At 43.5% G+C, this 19,457-nt stretch overlaps 2 protein-coding genes across 3 annotated transcripts in view; one reads left to right on the top strand and one right to left on the bottom strand.

Moving 5' to 3' along the window:
• The first annotated feature begins 1,925 nt into the window (after nucleotides 1-1,925).
• On the top strand, nucleotides 1,926-4,532 carry LOC144669502 (ferritin, heavy subunit-like). The gene is made up of 4 exons (XM_078531968.1): nucleotides 1,926-2,027; nucleotides 3,255-3,401; nucleotides 3,586-3,711; nucleotides 4,319-4,532. Exons 1-4 carry the CDS (start codon nucleotides 1,926-1,928, stop codon nucleotides 4,472-4,474), a joined length of 531 nt encoding a protein of 176 aa, XP_078388094.1. The 3' UTR covers nucleotides 4,475-4,532.
• A 7,517-nt stretch (nucleotides 4,533-12,049) lies between these two features.
• The window catches only part of LOC144669297 (modulator of macroautophagy TMEM150B-like), a 38,110-nt gene continuing 30,702 nt past the window's right edge, over nucleotides 12,050-19,457 (bottom strand). For both annotated transcript variants that reach the window (XM_078531646.1, XM_078531647.1), the window contains 4 exons: nucleotides 15,242-15,309; nucleotides 13,845-13,972; nucleotides 13,401-13,578; nucleotides 12,050-12,407 (listed from right to left, as the gene is read on the bottom strand). In XM_078531646.1, coding sequence (XP_078387772.1) covers nucleotides 12,223-12,407; nucleotides 13,401-13,578; nucleotides 13,845-13,972; nucleotides 15,242-15,309 — 559 coding nt within the window. In that variant the 3' untranslated portion in view covers nucleotides 12,050-12,222. The remainder of the gene's footprint in view (nucleotides 12,408-13,400; nucleotides 13,579-13,844; nucleotides 13,973-15,241; nucleotides 15,310-19,457) is intronic.

Here is a 19,457-nt window from a genome sequence, read left to right on the forward strand (position 1 = left end):
GTATGTGCCGAGCTGCCCAAATCCCAGAGGGAAACTTGAAACAGCTGCCAAAATGGTTTTGGCAATTTGTACAGTATGAGGAGAGGTTCTGAAATCAGGAAACGATGTCCCCAACTACTTGTGATGATTTTATAGTAAACTAAACTTTCATTAAAAGAATAAGGGGAAAGAAACATAATTACACTTAAACACAAGGATGGCTTTACACAGTAAACAGTGCTTTAAAACAGTTCCACAAGTTCTTAACTCCGCTACCCGCAGAGCTAACCGTCCCCTTTTCTGTTCAGCAACTATCCTTATAGATTCGAAAATCTTTAGAATTCCAGTAATTTTTACCACACAGTGCCTTTTCCCTTGGGACCACTCAGTTTCCATTCAGCCTCCCTCATCCCACGAGGAGTGTAAAATCCAGTCCATTTACTCTGTTTCCCTCTCCACAGATGCTGCCTGATCTGCTGACTATTTCCAGCATTTACGTTCTTGGTTTCAGATTTCCAACATCCGCCATATTTTGCTTTTGTCGTTAAAACAGGCTGTTCACATAATTGTTAACATTAGATAATGATGTAGAAAAATTCAACCAAAACTTGTGGTAATATAAATTAAAGCCTGTAGCCAGGAACTCTTTATATATTAGCCAATCTAAATAGGCCTCCAACAACCCAATACTGAAGTTTAGACAAACGCGTACAGCAAAGGACATTATGTTATTTCCTGAAGGAACAAAATGTGTCCTTTTTTCTGATTCTAAGATACCCAAAGTGAGAATTCAGGAACACATCCAATTCTGTTCACACCACTACTGCTGTCGCTTTCAAATCGAAGTGTGTGATCTACCACACAATTAGCTTGCAGGACTAGAAGGCTCAGTGTAGGCCACTTAGCCCCTCGACCTTCTCAAGACTGAGATTGATAGATTTCTATGTATTACAAACATTGAGCGATACGGGGATAATGCAGGAAAATAGTGTTGAAGTAGAAGATGAGCCATGATCTCATTGAATGGCGGAGCAGGCTTGAAGAGCTGAATGGCCTACTCCTGCTCCTATTTATGTTCCTATTCTGCCATTGAATTAATTTGTAGCTGATCTGTATATTAACTTATGCCATCCTGGTTCCACAAGGCTTAATATCCCTGCCTAACAAGACACTACCCATTTTAACTTTGAAATGTCATTGGTGTCAGCCTCAGTTTTTTTGAGTTGGGTGTTGGAGCACAGAGAGCTCCAGATTTCCACTGCCCTCTATGTGTAGAACTGTTTTCTGGACATCAACCCTGACTGTCCAAGCTCTAAGGTTCTGCCCCCTTGGTCAGGACTCAAGGAAATAGGGTGAAACTATCAAATCCTTTAATCATCATAAACGCCTCAATATAAGATCACCCCTTAATCTTAACTTGAGGGATTACAATGTATTTGGAAGCAAGAGGAACTGGAGCAAAAGCAGTATGGACTAGTGGTGGGGGGGTGGGGTAGTGGTCACAGAACTGACCATCCCCGGTGATCACAATCTCACCGATTACTCATCTATTGTCAATTTGAAGCTTTTTTCAAGCCTTTTTCTGTGCTGTAGACCTCTATGACTCTATGACTCTAAGATGATCAATGATCAATCAGCAATTTCATCATGGTTGAATTGTCAATCAATAGAGCCCCTCCTTTAACATTCTGATTGGCTCCTGTGTCCCAAATCCGACCCTGCGCTGATTGGAACCCAATTGGACCTGGCAGCTGTTTGATTGGTTAACAAGGTGGCTGCCCATCATTGATGTTGTCACTTCCTGCTTAATAAAATGAGGCTGTGGCTCTGGAGTATAAATCTAAGTCTGTTAAGTGAAGTTTTAGGTATTGTTGGTGTTCATCCTAAATTTGTGATAGGGTTTGTGTTTTGGTGAAAATTAAGGAAAAGAAGCCTGTATTTACAAAATGGAATACCAGGTTTGTCAAAACTATCACCCGGATTGTGAAGTTGCTGTCAACCAACAAATTAACATGGAGCTCACTGCCTCCTATCTTTATCTTTCCATGGTGAGTATTGTCTCTGTTGGTTTAAATGCTGAAATAAACCCTTTCCCCATTTCAACCTAACTTGATGCATTGTGTGTTTGGAGTTTTGTTGCTGTTCTAACTAATGTCAATTCAACCCCAAATTTGAATTAGTGATGTCCAAAAGCAACTAGTATGCTGAGATGAGTCCTACCTTGGACTCCAGGTGTGTGATTTAATTCTTAGACATGTCTGTTTAATGTTTGTAACCTGTTCAGATGTAGTATGGAGCAGGCATGTTACTCCCAGGCATGATTCCAATCCCCCTCTCTCAAGTCTAACCCATGACTGACTAGGGTCAGGGGGTACATCATCTACACCATACATTAGTGTATGCCATCTGTTGGCTATTTATACTATGTTAACCTTTGAATATTTATCCTCAGGATGTGACTGGTATTTATTGCCCATCCCCTTAATTGCCACAATTGCATGGCTTTGGTTACTTCAAAAGGGAGTTGAGTCATCAATATTAGTGTGGGAACAGTGTTGTTTGTAGGCCAGACTGGGTAAAGACAGCAGCTTTCATGGGTGGGCTAGTTGTGTTTTAAATAATTTGACTGCTTCATGGTTACTTTTTCTGATATTGTATGAAGTTTACTCTTTTACTTATTTTAAATGTTTAGACTGCCTGAGAACATGTTCTCTGGGTTACTGGTCCTGTAACCTCACTGCTGAACTAATGTCATCTTGTAGTTAAAGATGCTCTATGCAACTAACATTCCCTATAGGAAGAAAATGGGAGCAATTTATTAAATTCTCACTGTCCTAATGAAGTCTAACAGCTTTCTGGCAAGATTATGACTTTTTAAATTCCCACTTTCATTACCTATAACATTAGTTCATATTTTTCCAGTGGTTAGTTGTTACTGTTTCAATAATTCATTAATGTTGAATTGAGTAGATGTTAATCCAATTTCATTAAGTGCAAACTGATTTATTAGGGCTGAAATGGGAATTTTTATCAAAACTGCATTTCCTTCAAACATTCAACTAGTGCTGGGTGGTTTGTTCCCTACCTGGCTAATCTTCACAATTGGAAAGTAGTTGGTTTTAAAGACCGTTCAATATACCTGAGGAAGGGGCAGAATTTAATGTGACTTCACATTGAATAGTTAGTATGGTTTGAAAGCTGGAAGAGGACTTCCTCTACTTTGAGGATTAGAATTGGGGTCAGTGGTGTTAATGGAATTTGAATTGTTCTTTCAGGTGTCTTTCTTTGACCAGGATGATGTCGCCCTCGACCATTTCTCCCAGTTCTTCAAACATCAGTCTGAGGAGAAGCAGGAACATGTAGAGAAGCTGATTAAATTCCAGAGCCAGCGTGGAGGATACATCCTCTTCAAGGATGTTAAGGTTGGAATTGGGGAAATGGCCACTTTTAATGATGTGGCTTCAATTCATTAGATTGACAAAGAGAGAGGTGTTCCTTCACTTAGTTTCACTTGTCTGATCTCTCACTACTGGCTCAGTCTATAATAGAACAAATGGATATGATGAAAGCACCCTGCAATAACTGACCTGTCTTTCTCCATTTTAGAAACCAGAGAGGGATGAGTGGGGCAACAGTCTAGAGGCAATGCAGATTGCCCTGGATCTGGAGAAGAAGGTGAACCAGAGTCTGCTGGATCTACACCAACTTGCCACCACTGAGACTGACCCTCATGTAAGCTTCACTTCATCCTAATTCTGATCACTGGTAGACTTTGTACAGTTTTGTTGCCTTTGAAATGATCAACCAATTAGACCCAACACCACATTGTCCTGAATGACTACATTCTAGTATATCCATGCTCACTGATCTGAAGTGAGCAACATTGCAAACTGCAATTGACTAAAAACTGGAAAAAATAAGAACTTGCTTTTCAACTTAGCAGTGGCTCTATTGGTAGCACTTCCTTGAGTCAATGTCCTGGATCAGTGTCTCTAGTGTCTGTGTCAGCACTGGTATTATCCCCATTGTCCTGGCCAATATCCAATCTGTTGATCGACATCACAAACTGTCTCAGTCAGCTATCACAACTGTCTGCTTCACTTTGAAGGTGCTTGAGATATGCAATGCCAGTCTCTGTTATGTAGCTCCTTTCATGACCTGAAGATTTACCATTAATGGAGCACTATGTTTCATCAAAAGATGCTTTTCTTGAGCATAACATGCAGCAAATAACTTCCTGAAAGCCATCTCCCTATGAGAAGCAGGAGTGAGGAGAATTGGCTGCAGAGGACCTGGTCTTCACATTTTGACTGTGTTGCAATGTTTCTTTTTCTTCCAGCTGTGTGACTTCCTGGAGACTCACTTTTTGGATGAGCAGGTCAAGGCCATTAAGCAACTTGGGGACTACATCACCAACCTGAAGCGTCTGGGAGCTCCTAAGAATGGGATGGGAGAGTACCTGTTTGACAAGCTCTCACTAGAGGAGACCAGTTAACGTGGCATCTAGTATCTGATTGTAGATTACTTTGCTTGTATGTGATGTTTCCAACTAGACCTGGACAATTTGGCTTTCTCCAGGAAGAAAGAACTTGTAGTATTGAATTGCTGTGCCACATGAATTGAAATAAAAATCTTTTGATTGACAATTGCTTTAATTTCTACCTTGGAGCTAATGGTAGCTTGAAGTACTGCCTGGCTTACCTAGACACAACATTGATAGACTGTGGGTCTTCCACTGGGCTCCCCTTCAGATCGGGAGGGTGGTGAACAATTGTCCATGTCTCCTTGATGGGCTCCTCCTGAGCTGACATCATCAACAAGAGTTCTCTTAGGTTGGGATGCAGTCCTACAATGGAAATGTGAGGCAGGAATGTTGGGGTGTGACAAACCTTCATTGGACACCAATGTTCCATGTAGCCTTCAAAAACCAGAGGGAAATCAATTCAATTAAAGCAAGCTCCCCATTCCCACCACCTTTTCCTCCAGACAGCCTCAGTGCTAATGAGAATACATTTGAGTCTAAGCTCTCTATGATCATGCAATTGTCTTTTAAATGAGCAGAGATTTTTTTTTGGTGAAAGGAAGATTAAGATTCCATCTTTTCTAGTTTCCCCCAAAAAAACACATCCTAGATGCCATATCATCTACAACTTTTAAGTTGTTTTCTATCTGGGAATTAGTCAATCCAAATAGGCCCCCCATAGCCTGGAGTTTAGACAAACGTTTGCAGCAAAGGACATGATGTTATTTCCTGCTGAAGCAACAAAATGTGATTCTCAGATACCCAAAATGAGAATTCAGGAACACATCCAATTCTGTTCTCACCACTACTGCTGTCACTTTCAAATCAAAGTTTGTGGTCAGCCACACAATTGGCTAGAAGGCTCAGTGTAGGCCATTTAGCCCCTTGACTTTGTCAAGACTGAGATTGATAGATTTCTATGTATTAATAACATTGAGTGATATGGGGGATAATGCAGGAAAATAGTGTTGAAGTAGAAGATGAACCATGATCTCATTGAATGGCGGAGCAGACTTGAAGAGCTGAATGGCCTACTCCTGCTCCTATTTATGTTCTTGTTCTGCCATTGAATTAATTCATAGCTGATCTGTATCTTATGCCCATCCTGGTTCCACAAGGCTTAATAGCCCTGCCTACCAAGACACTACCCATTTTAACTTTGAAATGTCATTGGTGTCAGCCTCAGTTTTTTTGAGTTGGGTGTTGGAGCACAGGGAGCTCCAGATTTCCACTGTCCTATATGTGTAGAACTGTTTTCTGGACATCAACCCTGACTGTCCAAGCTCTAAGGTTCTGCCCCCTTGTTCAGGACTCATGGAAATAGGGCAAAACTATCAAACCCTTTAATCATCTTAAACACCTCAATATAACATCACCCCTTAATCTTAACTTGAAGTACAATGTATTTGGGAGCAGGAGGAGTATGGAGTAGTAGTGGGGTAGTGGTCACAGAACTGACCATCCCCGGAGATCCCGATCTCTCCGATTACTCATCTATTGTCAATTTGAAGCTTGTTCGTAATTAGAAATGTGGACCCAGTAAACGTTTTGTGCAGTTCTGTTGGGTCTGAAGACCCAGAGACACTAATCCAACCACTCACACTCAACAAAGTACAATATCTGATTACTCCAAGCTCCAGGGCACCTTCCCACGGGTAATTACTTTGCACTGGTAACCATCTGAAAATTGCAATGTAAATCGCAAACTTCAGATGGTTCCAACTATATTACATCAACAGTTAGCCAGAAAAAGTTCGAAGAATTAAAATCACTTCCAGTTTCTGGATAATTATTGTACAGACCCACACCCACTCCCCCCAAAGGGATACCCCTCGAATCCCAAGCCCCCAGGAGACTCCTCCCACCCCCTAACTACTCCCCCCACCCCCGATAGGACTCCTCATCCACACGATTCCCCCCCTCCATGGGACCTCCTCCCTCCCCCTGGGACTCCCACAACCCCCTCCACTGTGGGACTCACCCACCCCACCTCCACCAAGGCCTGACCCAACCCAACCCAGCCACCCCACCCCTCAAATCCTACCCACTTACCTTAAGTGCACTTTCCTTGTCAAAGACCTTAAAACTTGGCTGGACCTTTAACCTTACCTGGTTTACAGCAGCTGGTGCTGTAAAAAAGGGGGCGTGGTTTACTTACCTTCGCCTCTACAGCCCTCGACGCTAGGCCCGGGGACGCGCTGCACTGCCCAGATCTCGCCTGGCCTGAGTCGGAAGGTCGAGCGTGATAAGATCAGCTGGATTTTCAGGCTCAATCCGACTCAATTGCCACTCTATCAGAAGTTATGGCACTTAATTTTTAAAAAAGAACAATTTGAATAATTGCAGATTACATCAATCAGATGTCCTGCGGGTACTGGCAATGATGCTGTGCCATAGTGAAGGGTGGGCTTGCCAACTCTCCAGGATTACCCCAGGGTTTCCAAGAATTAAATGTTAATCGCTTGTATATTGCTGTTGGCAAAACTGGGAGATAAATCATGGTCCAAACAAAATCATTTTCTTTGAACGCTTTCATTTAGTTACACAAACTATTGGAGATCTGGGGAAGATCCTTGGGAGAGTCTATTTGCTTTCCAACTGGCGTGGGAAATGGGGCATCACAAGGATGGCTAGATCAGGTGATCAATGGCAGGAATGTGGGGGCAGGAGTTGGAGGTGAAAGGTCATGTGATGAGTTCTCTTGGAATATGTCGGGAAGCTTGACGACTTGTAGTAATTATGGTTTTATTTAGTGTGCAATGTACCTTTAAGAATAATACTGGTTAAGGAAGATCACAGGATCTGTAGTAACCAATAGGAGAGTAGTGCGGGCCACCTCAGCAGTCAGTCTAACGGTGGAGTTGGAGTTGAAAGCACACGTGTAGTTGCTGCTAAGTATATTGTAAATAAACTTAATGTTTCCAGTCAAGAAGTGTCTGCAGATCAACTCAATCATTAACAGCACAACTCAGCCACCCTACAACTCTATTTTGTAGGCTTATTCCAGAGGATGACTAAAGTGTCCTCCTGTGCTAGTGAGCTATGTTAGGACTTGTCAAACCTTTGACTTTTTGTACTATGTAGGGGTGTGTTCATGTGTTACCCAGGTCTCTTAGGAAGGGGCATAGGCACTGGAGGAGGCCATTCAGCCCCTCATATCTGCTTTGCCATTTAATTAGATTACAGCAACTCTGTATCTTAATTCAATTTACCCATCTTAGTTCCATAACGCTTAATAACCTTGCCAAAGTTCAATCTATCAATATCAGATTTGACATTTTCATTGATCACCCTCCAGCCTCAGCAACTGTTTGAGTGGAAGTTCCAAATTTCCCCCACCCTTTTTGTGAAGTGCTTCCTGACATCACCCCTGAATAGCCTAACTCTAATATTAATGTTACGCCCCTTGTCCTTTTTTTAAAACTTAATCTTGGGCTGTGGGCATCACTAGCAAGGCCAGCATTTATTGCCCTTGAGAAGGTGGTGGTGAGCCGCCTTCTTGAACCGCTGCAGTCCATGTGGTGTAGATACACCCACTGTGCTGTTAGGGAGGGAGTTCCAGGATTTTGACCCGGCGACAGTGAGGTAACACTGATATGGTTCCAAGTCAGGATGGTGAGTGACTTGGGGATGGGATGGGGGGGCTCGGAGGTGGTGGTTTTCCGATGCATTTGCTGCCCTTCATCTTCTAGATGAGAAAGGTTGCAAGTCTAGAAAGTGATGTCAAAGCAGCTTTGGCAAGTTGCTGCTGTGCATCTTGTACTCTGTAGCCATGGTAGTCTGATGGTGGAGGGAGTGTATGTTTAAGGTGCTGGATGGGGTGTCGATCAAGGGGGCTGCTTTAACCTGGGTGATGCTAAGCTTCTTGAGTGTTAGAACTGCACTCATCTAGGCAAGTGGAGAGTACTCCATCACACTCTTCACTTCACTCTTGCTGAGGAGGACTCTGGAGAGTCAGGAGGTGAGTCACTCACAGTATAACCAGAGCCAGGCCTGCTTTTGTAGCCATTGTGTTTATGTGGCTGGTCAAAAAACTGAACTGGAATCGATTCTCTTTATTACAGAATACTTTAAGTCCATGTTGCTGTTCATTTGCAGATATCTCAATTTGTCAATACAGAATTAGTGTTTATTCGCCAATGAGACAACAGCACTAAGAACAGTCTTTTTAAATTTGAAATTGTGCAGAAAGACCTGAGTCGCTAGGGCTCCGAGGGCTTGAATGTCAGAATACAAAGGAGACAGGTAATTCATCCCTGCGCAAAGCAGTTCCACCATATAAATGTGTAAAATAAAAAACACTACAATCAGAAAAAAAAGATCATGTTGACATCGGAACTCAATGTTGGAAAAAGTCTTTTGTGGCATAATCATTTCTTCCCTGAGACACGGTAAAGAAATACATGTTACTGGATACTACTGGGTTGGTTAAGCATGAGTGATTTCCCACGGCAGTGATAACCCAGTCTCAGCCTTACTACTGGAGATGGTTGAAGGTGAAGACTATGCTCTCCCTTCCCTGTGGTGCGTCCCTGTCAGGCACCACTTACTAAATGTTTGGTCATCCTAAGACTGCAAAAAGCTGCAGTTCAAAGGGATCTGGATGTCTTTGTACATGAATCACAAAATGTCAACATGCAGGTACAGCAATTAATTAGGAAGGTAAATGGAATATTGGCCATTATTGCAAGGGGGATGGGAGTATAAAATTAGGGAAGTCTAGCTACAACTGTAGAGGACATTGGTGAGACCACACCTGGAGTGCTGTGTACAGTTTTGGTCTCCTTACTTAAGAAAGGATATACTTGAATTGGAAGCAATTCAGAGAAGGTTCACCAGGCTGATTCGTGGGATGAAGGGGTTATCTTATGGGAAAGGTTGAGCAGGTTGGGCCTGTACTCATTGGAGTTTAGAAAAATGAGAGGTGATTTTATTGAAACATGTAAGATTCTGAGGGGGCTTGACAGGGTAGATGCTGAGAGGATGTTTCCTCTCATGGAGGGATCTAGAACTAGGGGTCACAATTTAAAGATAAGGGGTCTCCAATTTAAGACTGAGATGAGAAGGAATTTCTTCTCTCAGAGGGTCAATAATCTTTGGAATTCTCTTCCCCAGAGAGCAATGGAGGCTGAATATATTAAGGCTGAGTGAGACAGATTTTTGATTGACAGAGGAATCAAGGGTATGGGGGAACAGGCAGGAAGGTGGAGCTGAGGCCACAATCAGATCAGCCATGGTTTCATTGAATGGTGGTGCAGGCTCAAGGGGCTGAATGGCTTCCTCCTGCTCCTATTTTTTATGAACTAATGATCTTATGATCATTTCCCAGCAGAAGGTGGGACCGAACTTGAAGAGGAAAAAAAATGCAAGATTATGCGGAAGGAGCCTGGCAGTAGGACTGAGATCCTCTTCAAAAAAGCTAGTGCAGACCCAGTGGGCCAAATGGCCTCCTTCTATACTGCATTCTTCTACAAAAGGCCACGTTCTGCTGAAATAAGACCAAGCCTCTGATTCCATGGCTGGGTTTAAATTCCAGTCTGTCAATGTACAAATCATGCAGTTTCCGTTGTTCATCAGAATTCATTACAAGCCATTGGACAACATATAAATTAAATAAATACAATGATCAACCTCTTTTCCAGTTTCTTTTCTTCCCTTTGTTCTAGAATCTTGTATGTAATATAATTATACAGAAATGTCCCTCTCCTAGAGAACGTGATCTTTGCTAAGTATAATATTAGTACCTCTACTTTTTTTTATTCATTCATGGGATGTGGGCATCGCTGTCTAGGCCAGCATTTATTACCCACCCCTACCTGCCCTCATTTACAGGGCATTTTGTTTTAAGAGACAACCACATTGCTTTGAGTCTAGAGTCACATGTAGGCCAGACCAGGTAAGGACAGCAGATTTCCTTCCCTCAAGGACATTAGGGAACCAGATGGGTTTTTACAAAAAAATCAGCAACGGTTTCATCATTAGACTTTTAATTCCAGATTTTTATTGAATTTAAATTTCACCATCTTCAGTGGTGAGGTTTGAACTCAGGGTCCCCTGAGCATGATGGTGGGTTGCTGGAATACTAGTCCAGTGACAATACCATTATGCCACTATCTCCCCACACTGCTCGATATTGTGGATTAACCTGTGGGAGGGGTGGGGTGTCTGGGTGACGATTGCTAATGTACAGGCACACGGCCAGTCTTCACATCATTAGAAGTCATACTGCTAACAAACATCATTGAACTTAATTGCTCCCTATATATCTGCTCATATTACTAAATGTCAATAAATGGAGTGTGTTGCTAACTCCAATCAACTGGACAAAAGGAGTCATTGAACTTTGACATTAAGAAGGATGTGAGGTAACAAGCAGAAGACCGATGAACCCAGCTCAGTGACGGTATGACATTAATCAAGCTTTCCGGCAGTGTCTCTCTCTCTCTCTCTCATCAAGTTCTCACGCTGTGGGCTCAATGACCCTCCCGTCTGGTTTCCTGTGCTGTTGTCTGTATCTCTACACAAGATAACATTCCAGTTGCAGGGCTGAGGTGACATCTTTCAGATGAGATGCTAACATCGCGAGGCCCCGTTTGCCTTCACAGGCGGAAGTAAAAGATGTCACAGCACTGCTTCGAAGAAGGGCAGGGGGGGTTCTCCCCAGTGACCTGGTCAATATTGATCCCTTAATCAACATCACATAGACAGCTTACCTGGTCATTATCACATTGTTAGTGGGAGCTTGCTATGGACAAATTGATTGTCGTTTATCCATCATCCCTATGTTCGCTAACCCACAATTTTAAAATCCTCATGCTTGTTTTTACCAGCCTCGCCTCTCCCACTCTCCGTCATCTCCTCCAGCTCTACAACCCTCCGAGATCTCTGCACTCCTCCAAATCTGGCATTTTGCTCACTCCCGATTGTTATCTTTCCGACATTGGCGGCCGTGCCTCGAATGGCCAAGTCCCTAAACTCTGCAATTCCCTCTCTAAACCTCTCTTCCTGTCTTACCCTCCTCCTTTAGACTCAGGTTAAAGCCTATTCCATTGTCTAAAATTTCAGTAAATTGCCCCAATATCTCCTTAGGTGGCTCGGTGTCAAATTTTATTTGATAATCTCTCCTGTGAAGCGCCTTGGACTGTTCCACTAAATTCCAGGTGGTATATAAATCTAAGTTGTTGTTGCTGTACTTCCTACCATTCCAACAGTGAGTGCAAATACTTCAATGGTTGTAAAGCACTTTGGCACATCCTGAGATTATAAAAAGGTGGCATAGAAATGCCTTTGTATCTGTATTGCTGTTAATCCAGTGCCCTGAAATGGTCAGGCACAGTTAATTCGCCATAACAATTCCATGAGTTGATTGGTAGGAATAGGAGGAGGCCATTCAGCCCATCCAGCTTGTTCCTGGCTTCAATGGATCATGGTGACATCTATCTTAATGCCATACAGAGATTACTAGATTTGGCGAACACAGATTAATCAAACTGGGTAAAAACAAGCAGAAGGATATTGATCATAATGGTGATTTCCTTTTTCCCCTAATTCCTGTAGCACCTTTAATGCAATAAAACATCCCAGGCCACATCACGGGCGTGTGATGAATCATCCCACAGTCTTCCCAGCCCCACAGAGCAGCAAAAGAGACCAGTCAAACTCTATAAAATGTTATTTTTCTCTTAAAAAAGAATAGGCATTGCAGTTCAATGTGGCTCCTGCTATAACTCCAATGTGGTGGTTGAGTTTTGAATTCTGGTCTTGTCCAGCATGACGTGGAAGTATTGACCGTTAATGTGCCGAAAATCCACAGCAAAGAGGCCAAAGAGCAGGAGGAGAACCATCCCAGCAATCCATTCACATATCGCCGCAGCTGTTCTTCTCTTCAAATTGTGCAGCAGCACCACTGGTGGAATGGTCAAGGAAACAGGCTCAAAGATGGTGGTTTAGTTCCAGAATACCGCCTATGAGGTGAAGGACTTTCTCTCCTGATCTGTCTTATTGAGTCTCCTAACTTGTCATGAAGTGACTATTCCCCAAATGCTGGCTCGCCTCCAGTATCTATCCCAACTGGCTGACATTCCATAGTGAGCAAGAATTCAGGTTGATTTTACCCCGTCCCACCTGACCCCGGATTCTCCATCTAGTCCCAGGGCCCAGAGGACAACCAAAGTGTCAGTACCTGCTGCACCACCGAAAAGCAGGAATAGAGCCTGAGGCCTTCTGGTCTCCGGGGCCTACCAACACTAAAGCGCCCGAGGGAGCTGAGAGTGCCAATTTGATCGGGTCCCTGAGAAGAAATGTCTTTCTGGCTCACTGAACCTCTTCAGAGAATGGGATCTTCACAAAATCACAGCACAGCACAGAAGGAGGCCTTTCTGCCCATCATGAGGTGTTGGCTCTCCGAATGAGCAATGCAACTAGTGCCATTCCTCGTAACCCTGCACATTCTTTCTTTTCAGATAATAATCCAATTCTCTCTTCAATTCCCTAACGTGATGGAACCTGCCTCCACCACGCTCTGAGGCAGCGCATTCCACATCCTAACCACTCGCTGTGTGAAAAAGTTTCTCCTCACGTCTCCATTGCTTCTTTCACCAATTAACTTCAATCTGTGCCCTCTCATTCTCAATCCTTCCACCAGTTTCTCCCCATCTACTGTCCAAACCCCTCATGATTTTGAACACCTCTATCAAATCTCCTCTCAGCCTTCTCTTCTCCAAGGAAAACAGCCCCAGCTTCTCCAAGCTATCAATGTAACTGAAGTTCCTCCCTGGAACCATTCTTTTCACCATCCCTTCTTATCCTGGGTCGGATTTGAACGAAGGTGATGCAGTCACACAGTCTTTGTGCGCGTTGACAATGTTAATCAATATATTGCCTTCTGGCTAAAGGATACACAGGATGAGGCAGACTGTGCATACAAGGCAGCAGATTATCCGGACAGGGCCAATCCACTTCCCTCCATGCCTTGGTTGTATCTTGTAGGTGAGTGCCACCTGGAGCCAGAAGTAGAGGTTCCCAATAAAGAAGGTGAGAAAGGCCCCAATTAGGTGCACGTGAATCTGGTTGACGGTCTATTGAGAAAATAAATGGAGAGGTTAGTTCCTCTGCTTGAATTTGTGTTTCTTATTGTCTCTTCTCCGCCTGCATTGAATTACTTGAAGTAACATTGTGCGACTAGCCAATAATGAGACTCCGGCGCGCGCCCGCCAAACGAAGCGTCGCGAGACAGCGCGATGGCGTCGGGACGCACGCCTGATGTCACCGCGCGTCATTTTACGTTCTGGCCTGTCGGGCCCGCCCCAGCACGCCGACTGAAAAATCCTGGCCCACGAGTTACCTGAAAATTCCCCACCAAAGAGCCTCCAACTGCACACAAACACCCGGCCACCAGACTGACAATGTTCAGGGAGGACTGGTATCCGTAGTCTACCACTTGCTGGTACCGGATGACACAAACCCAAGTGACTGCAAAGAATGAGAAAGAGCAGCTTAAAAAAGACAAACAGCCTTTCCCAATCATAGATTGTTTGCAACGTAACCTCTTTTAGGTCATGAGTGATACAACGCCGAAGACAGATGATCCAGCTGTTCTCACATTGCTGTTTGTGGGGGCTTGCTATGCGCAAAATGGCTGCCACATTACCCACATTACAACAGTGAAAACACTTCAAGAGTACTCCATTGGCTGTAAAGCACATTGGGACATCCTGAGGTCATGGAAGGTGCTACATAAATGTAAGATCTTTCTAGTCTTCCTTTATGATGAATCCCTCAGATTTCTTTCCAACATTTGTGTCTCTTTTCTGTATTATTACATAGGATTACATGGGATATATGGCCATTCAGCCAGTCCATGCTAGCGTCAATGCTCCACTCAAGTTTGATCATCCAAATCTATCATCGCGAACCTCTATTCCCTTCTCCCTCAAAATGCTTGTCTAGTTTCCCCTTAAATGCATCTATACTATTTGCTTCAGCCACTCCCTATGGTAGCGAGTTCCACATCCTCACCACTCCTTGGCCTAAGAAGTTTCTTCTGAATTCCCTATTGGATTTCGTGGTGACTATCTTGCATGACTATCTTGCATGGCTTAGAAGACATGAGTTTTCTAAGCTATGGCACCTGTCCCTAGTGAAGACGAACCACCCCCTCACCCTCCCATCCCATCCCATCCCCCACCACTTGAGGGGAACTGTGGCACCCAACCTGGATTGTCCTGGACTCTCCAAGATTAATCCCTGTAAGCAAACCCTGGAGGCAAATCATAGGGTGGTTTAAAAAGTAGTGTTGTTTTTCATTTTTTTTTGACTAATTCTGTCTATAAGTTATAAAAATATTAGAGAAAGGGAAAAAAGGCTTTTTGACTGACAGTCAAGCACCACCAGGGAATGACGTCCTTTCGATTTCCAATTGGTTTAGGGAAGCAGGATGCGGCAATGATAGACATGTCAAGTGACCAATAGCAGTAGCCTAGGGGTGGGGCAGTTGGAGGCAAGAGGTCATGTGATGAAACCTCCAGTGATACATCCAAGTAGAGTTGGCAACCCCAGCCAGGCCATTCCCTCTTTATCATTGGGTAACCTGGCACCGACCAGCGATTTATCCTGTGCTCTTTATGCAAGCAGGGGATTTACTCACTAAACCCTGGATCAATAACTTGTCTTCATGAGGTATGATTGAAATACTTCTCTCAAAGAAGATCCAATTGAAGATCTCATCCGAGACCTACTCACCCAGAAAAGCCCCGATGTTCATGATTTGGCCAAAAATGCAGCTCTGGGGAGGTTCAGCCCCACAGACACTGAGGAGGAAACAGGAAGTCAAAGGTGAAACGTTTATCACTCAACCAGCTCACAGTAACTTACATTACTAGAATTTACAGCACAGAAACAGGCCATTTGGCCCAACAGGTCAATGCCAGTGGTTGTTCCAAACATATCTCCTTCACGCCTACTTCATCTAACCCTATCAGCATATCATTCTATTCCTTTCTCCCTCTTGTATTTATTCAACTTTCCCTTAAACGCATCTGTGCTATTCACCTCAACTACTCCCTGTGGTAGCGAGTTCCACACTCTCAGTGAAGACGTTTCTCCTGAATTCTTTACTGGGTTTGTTGGTGACTATCTTATATTTATGGCGGTTAATTTTGGACTCCCCTGCAGGAAGAAACTTCTCTATGTCTCGTCTCAGAATTTTTTTCAACAACTCCAACACGGGTCGAATGTCCTGTAATTCAGGGCCGACCCTTCCCTAAGATGAAAGCAAAATACTGCGGAAGCTGGAAATGCGAAGTAAGAAACAGAAAACGCTGGAAACACTCAGCATCGGTGGAGAAAGAAACAGAGTTAACATTTCGAGTCTGTATGACCCTTCTTCCCACCAGTTCCTCAGGGAACTGTCCCTTCCCTACTAGGGCTATCCCTTCCCCCCCCTTATTAAACCACGGTATAATATTAGCAGTACCTGGAGCTAGAAGTTGGGGAAATGATGGTCGCAGCCTCTGCTATTTCCTCCCTTGGCAGCCTGGGATATGTTTCACATGGGCCTGGTGGCTTATCCACTTTCAAAGATGCTAAACCCCTTAATATTTGCCCCTCGCTATGTTTATCCCATCCAATATTTCACAAACACCCTTCAGTCTAATGACTGCATCGTCCACCTCTTTTGTGAAGACTGATCCTCCTTAAATGCTTCTCACGGCTCTGACGTTTCAAATAGCTATTTCAAGTCCACTTTTGACGAGTCGCATCTCTGCTCAGTAAAATTGTTCTTTCCCTGATTTGGGGCGATTACTCTTGGTCTATCTTTATTCCTTCCTATAACTAGACTATACTATATCTAACGGAATTATTACCACTACCACCAAAATGCTCTCTAACTGATACCAGTTTCACCTCCCCAGTTTCATTGCCTAAAACTAAGTCCAGAATTTCCACTTCTTCTCGGACTTATTATGTATTGGTTAAAAAAAGTTCTCCTGAATGCATTTTAAGAATTCTGCATCCTCTATACCTTTTACACTGATATTATTCCGGTTAATATTAGGATAGTTGAAATCCCCTACTACTGCTGGCCTATTGCTTCTGCATTTCTCTGCACTTTGTCTACATATTTGCTCTTCCATCTCCCTCTGTTTTGGTGGCTGTAGTGCACTCCTAGCGGTGTAATTTCCCCTTTTCTGATCTTCACTTCAACCCACATAGCCTCATTCGATGATCCTTCCAGCATATTATCCATCCTCGCAGCTGTAGTTGTTCCTTTAACCAATGTTGCAATATTGCTGTCGGAAACCCTCTGACCGGCTATGCTGGCAATGCTGGCACGCCTTTCCTGCCCTTGCAGCTGTATTTCAATAATAGATTATGCTATCATACTTTCATCTGTGCCCTAGTCTTATTCACCGGGCTCCTTGTATTGTACTGATCACTAACAACTCCTTTGTCTATTTTCTAGCCTTTGTTTACCCGGCCTTCCAAACTCACCTGCTAATTTGCTGCCTTCAAATTCCAACTTTGCTTCTGTTCCTTATGAATTTATGCTTAGGTGTCCAACCCCTGCCAGGCTAGTTTAATCCCCCCAAGCAACTCTTGTTGACTTGTCCACAACCTTTGGCACAGTTAACTATGCTGCCAATGCTTCTGCACTCCTCCAATTCTGGCAACTCGTACATACGTTATTTTATCCTGAGGGGTCTTGATAGGGTGGATTTGGAGAGGATGTTTCCTCAGGGGGAGGTGAATCTAGAATCAGGGGTCACGGTTTAAAAATAAGGGGTCGCCCATTTAAGACAGAGATGAGCAGAAATGTTTTTCTCTGAGGGTCGTGAGTCTTTGGAACTCTCTTCCTCAAAAGGCGGTGGAAGCAGAGTCTTTGAATATTTTTAAGGCTGAGCTGGGATAGACTCTTAATAAGCTAGAGGGTAAAAGGTTATCGGAGGTAGGCGGGAATGTGGTGTTGAGGTTACAATCAGATCAGCCATGATCGTATTGAATGGCAGAGCAGGCTCGAGGGGCCGAGTGGCCTACTCCTGCTCCTAATTCTTATGTTCGTATGTATGTACCCGATTGATCATATTTTAATGATCTCTAGCAGACCAGCCGTTTATTTTCTAGACAAAAGAGTCCCAACCTGTTCAGTCTTTCCTGATGGTTGTACTCTCCCAGCTCTGGTAAATCCTTTCTGAAATTTCTCCACTGTTCCTACATTCTTTTTGTAACATGGAGACCAGAAATGTGCACAGTACTCAAAGTGAGATGTAACCAAGGCTCTATATAAGTTTAAGATAAGTTCTTTGGTTTTGAATTCTATTTCTCCAGAAACAAACTCCAGTGTTTCTTGAATCACAAAAAATCAATATGGAGGTACAGCAAGTGATTAGGAAGGCAAATGGAATGTTGTCATTTATTGCAAGAGGAACGGAATATAAAAGTAGGGAAGTTTTACTGTAGCTGTACAGGGCCTTGGTGAGACCACAGCTGGAGTACTGTGTACAGTTTTGGTCTCTTTATTTGAAAAAAGACATAATTGCATTAGAAGCAGTTCACTCAACTCATTCTTGGGATGAGGAACTTATCTTATAAAGAAAGGTTGAACAGGTTGGGCCTATACCCATTAGAGCTTAGAAGAATGAGAGTTGACCTTATTGAAACATATAAGATCCTGAGGGGATTTGATAGGGTAGATATCAGGAGGATGCTTCCACTTGTGGGAAAGACTTGAAGCAGGGGACACGGCTTAAGAATAAGAGGTCTATCATTTAAGACAGAGATGAGGAAAATTTATTTTTCTTAAAGGGTCATTAGTCTGTAGAATTCTCTTCCCCAGAGAGCAGTGGAAGTCAGGTCAATGGATTTATTCAAGGCTAAGTTAGACAGACTTTTGATAGACAAGGGAGTCGAGGGTTATGGGAGGTCAGACAGCAAAGTGGCTTGAAACACAACCAGATCAGCCATGATCTTATTGAATGGTGGAGCAGGCTCAAAGGGCTGAATGGCCTCCTCCTGCTCCCAAGTCCTACGTTCCTATGTGTTTTGTTTGCACTTTTTCTGGCTTTGTTAACCTCCATTGCCACTTTTTTTGAATTTATTCTTTCATGGGATGTGGGCTTCGCTGGCTTGGCCAGCATTTATTGCCCATCCCTAATTGCCCTTGAGAAGGTGGTGGTGAGCTGCCTTCTTGAACTGCTGCAGTCTATGTGGTGTCGTTACACCCACAGTGCTGTAAGGAAGGGAGTTCAAAGGTTTTGACCCAGCGATAGTGAAGGAATGGCAGTCTAGTTTCAAGTTAGGATGGTGAGTGACTTGGAGGGGAATTTGCAGGTGGTGGTGTTCCCATACATCTGCTGCCCTTGTCCTTCTAGGTGGTAGAGGTTTCAGGTTTGGAAGGTGCAGTTGAAGGAGCTTTGGTGAGTTGTTGCAGTGCATCTTATAGATGGTACACACTGCTGTTACTGTGCGTTGGTGGTGGAGGGAGTGAATGTTGAAGGTGGTGGATGGGGTGTCAATCAAGCTTCTTTGAGTGTTGCTGGAGTTGCATTCATCCAGCCAAGTGGAGAGTATTCCATCATTCTCCTTACTTGTGCCTTGTAGCTGGTGGACAGGGTTTGGGAGTCAGGAGGTGAGTTGCTGCAGAATTCCATACTTTGAATGATTTGTACTGAACAGGAAGGTCAACACTAAGTTTGCTGTCACAATTGTGACAGCTGTGAGGAACAACTGACTTCAGTGTCACTGGGCTAGGGGGAAAGGAAACTTCAGTTGAAGATTATGCCTGGGCCTTCCTGATCTCCAATACTATAAACTAGCTCCCATTGACATTTGTACTTTGATCAATGACAAAAGTTGTAGCATTTGCTCATTCACATGGTATAATACCCTGTTTGTGGTGTTCAGTTGTTCAGTGTTCGCTTATGAAAGTCTGGTAACTGATCTATGCTCACTGTACTTG

Source organism: Cetorhinus maximus, chromosome 29, assembly GCF_964194155.1.
Source record: "Cetorhinus maximus chromosome 29, sCetMax3.hap1.1, whole genome shotgun sequence".
NCBI classification, from domain to species: Eukaryota; Metazoa; Chordata; class Chondrichthyes; order Lamniformes; family Cetorhinidae; genus Cetorhinus; species Cetorhinus maximus.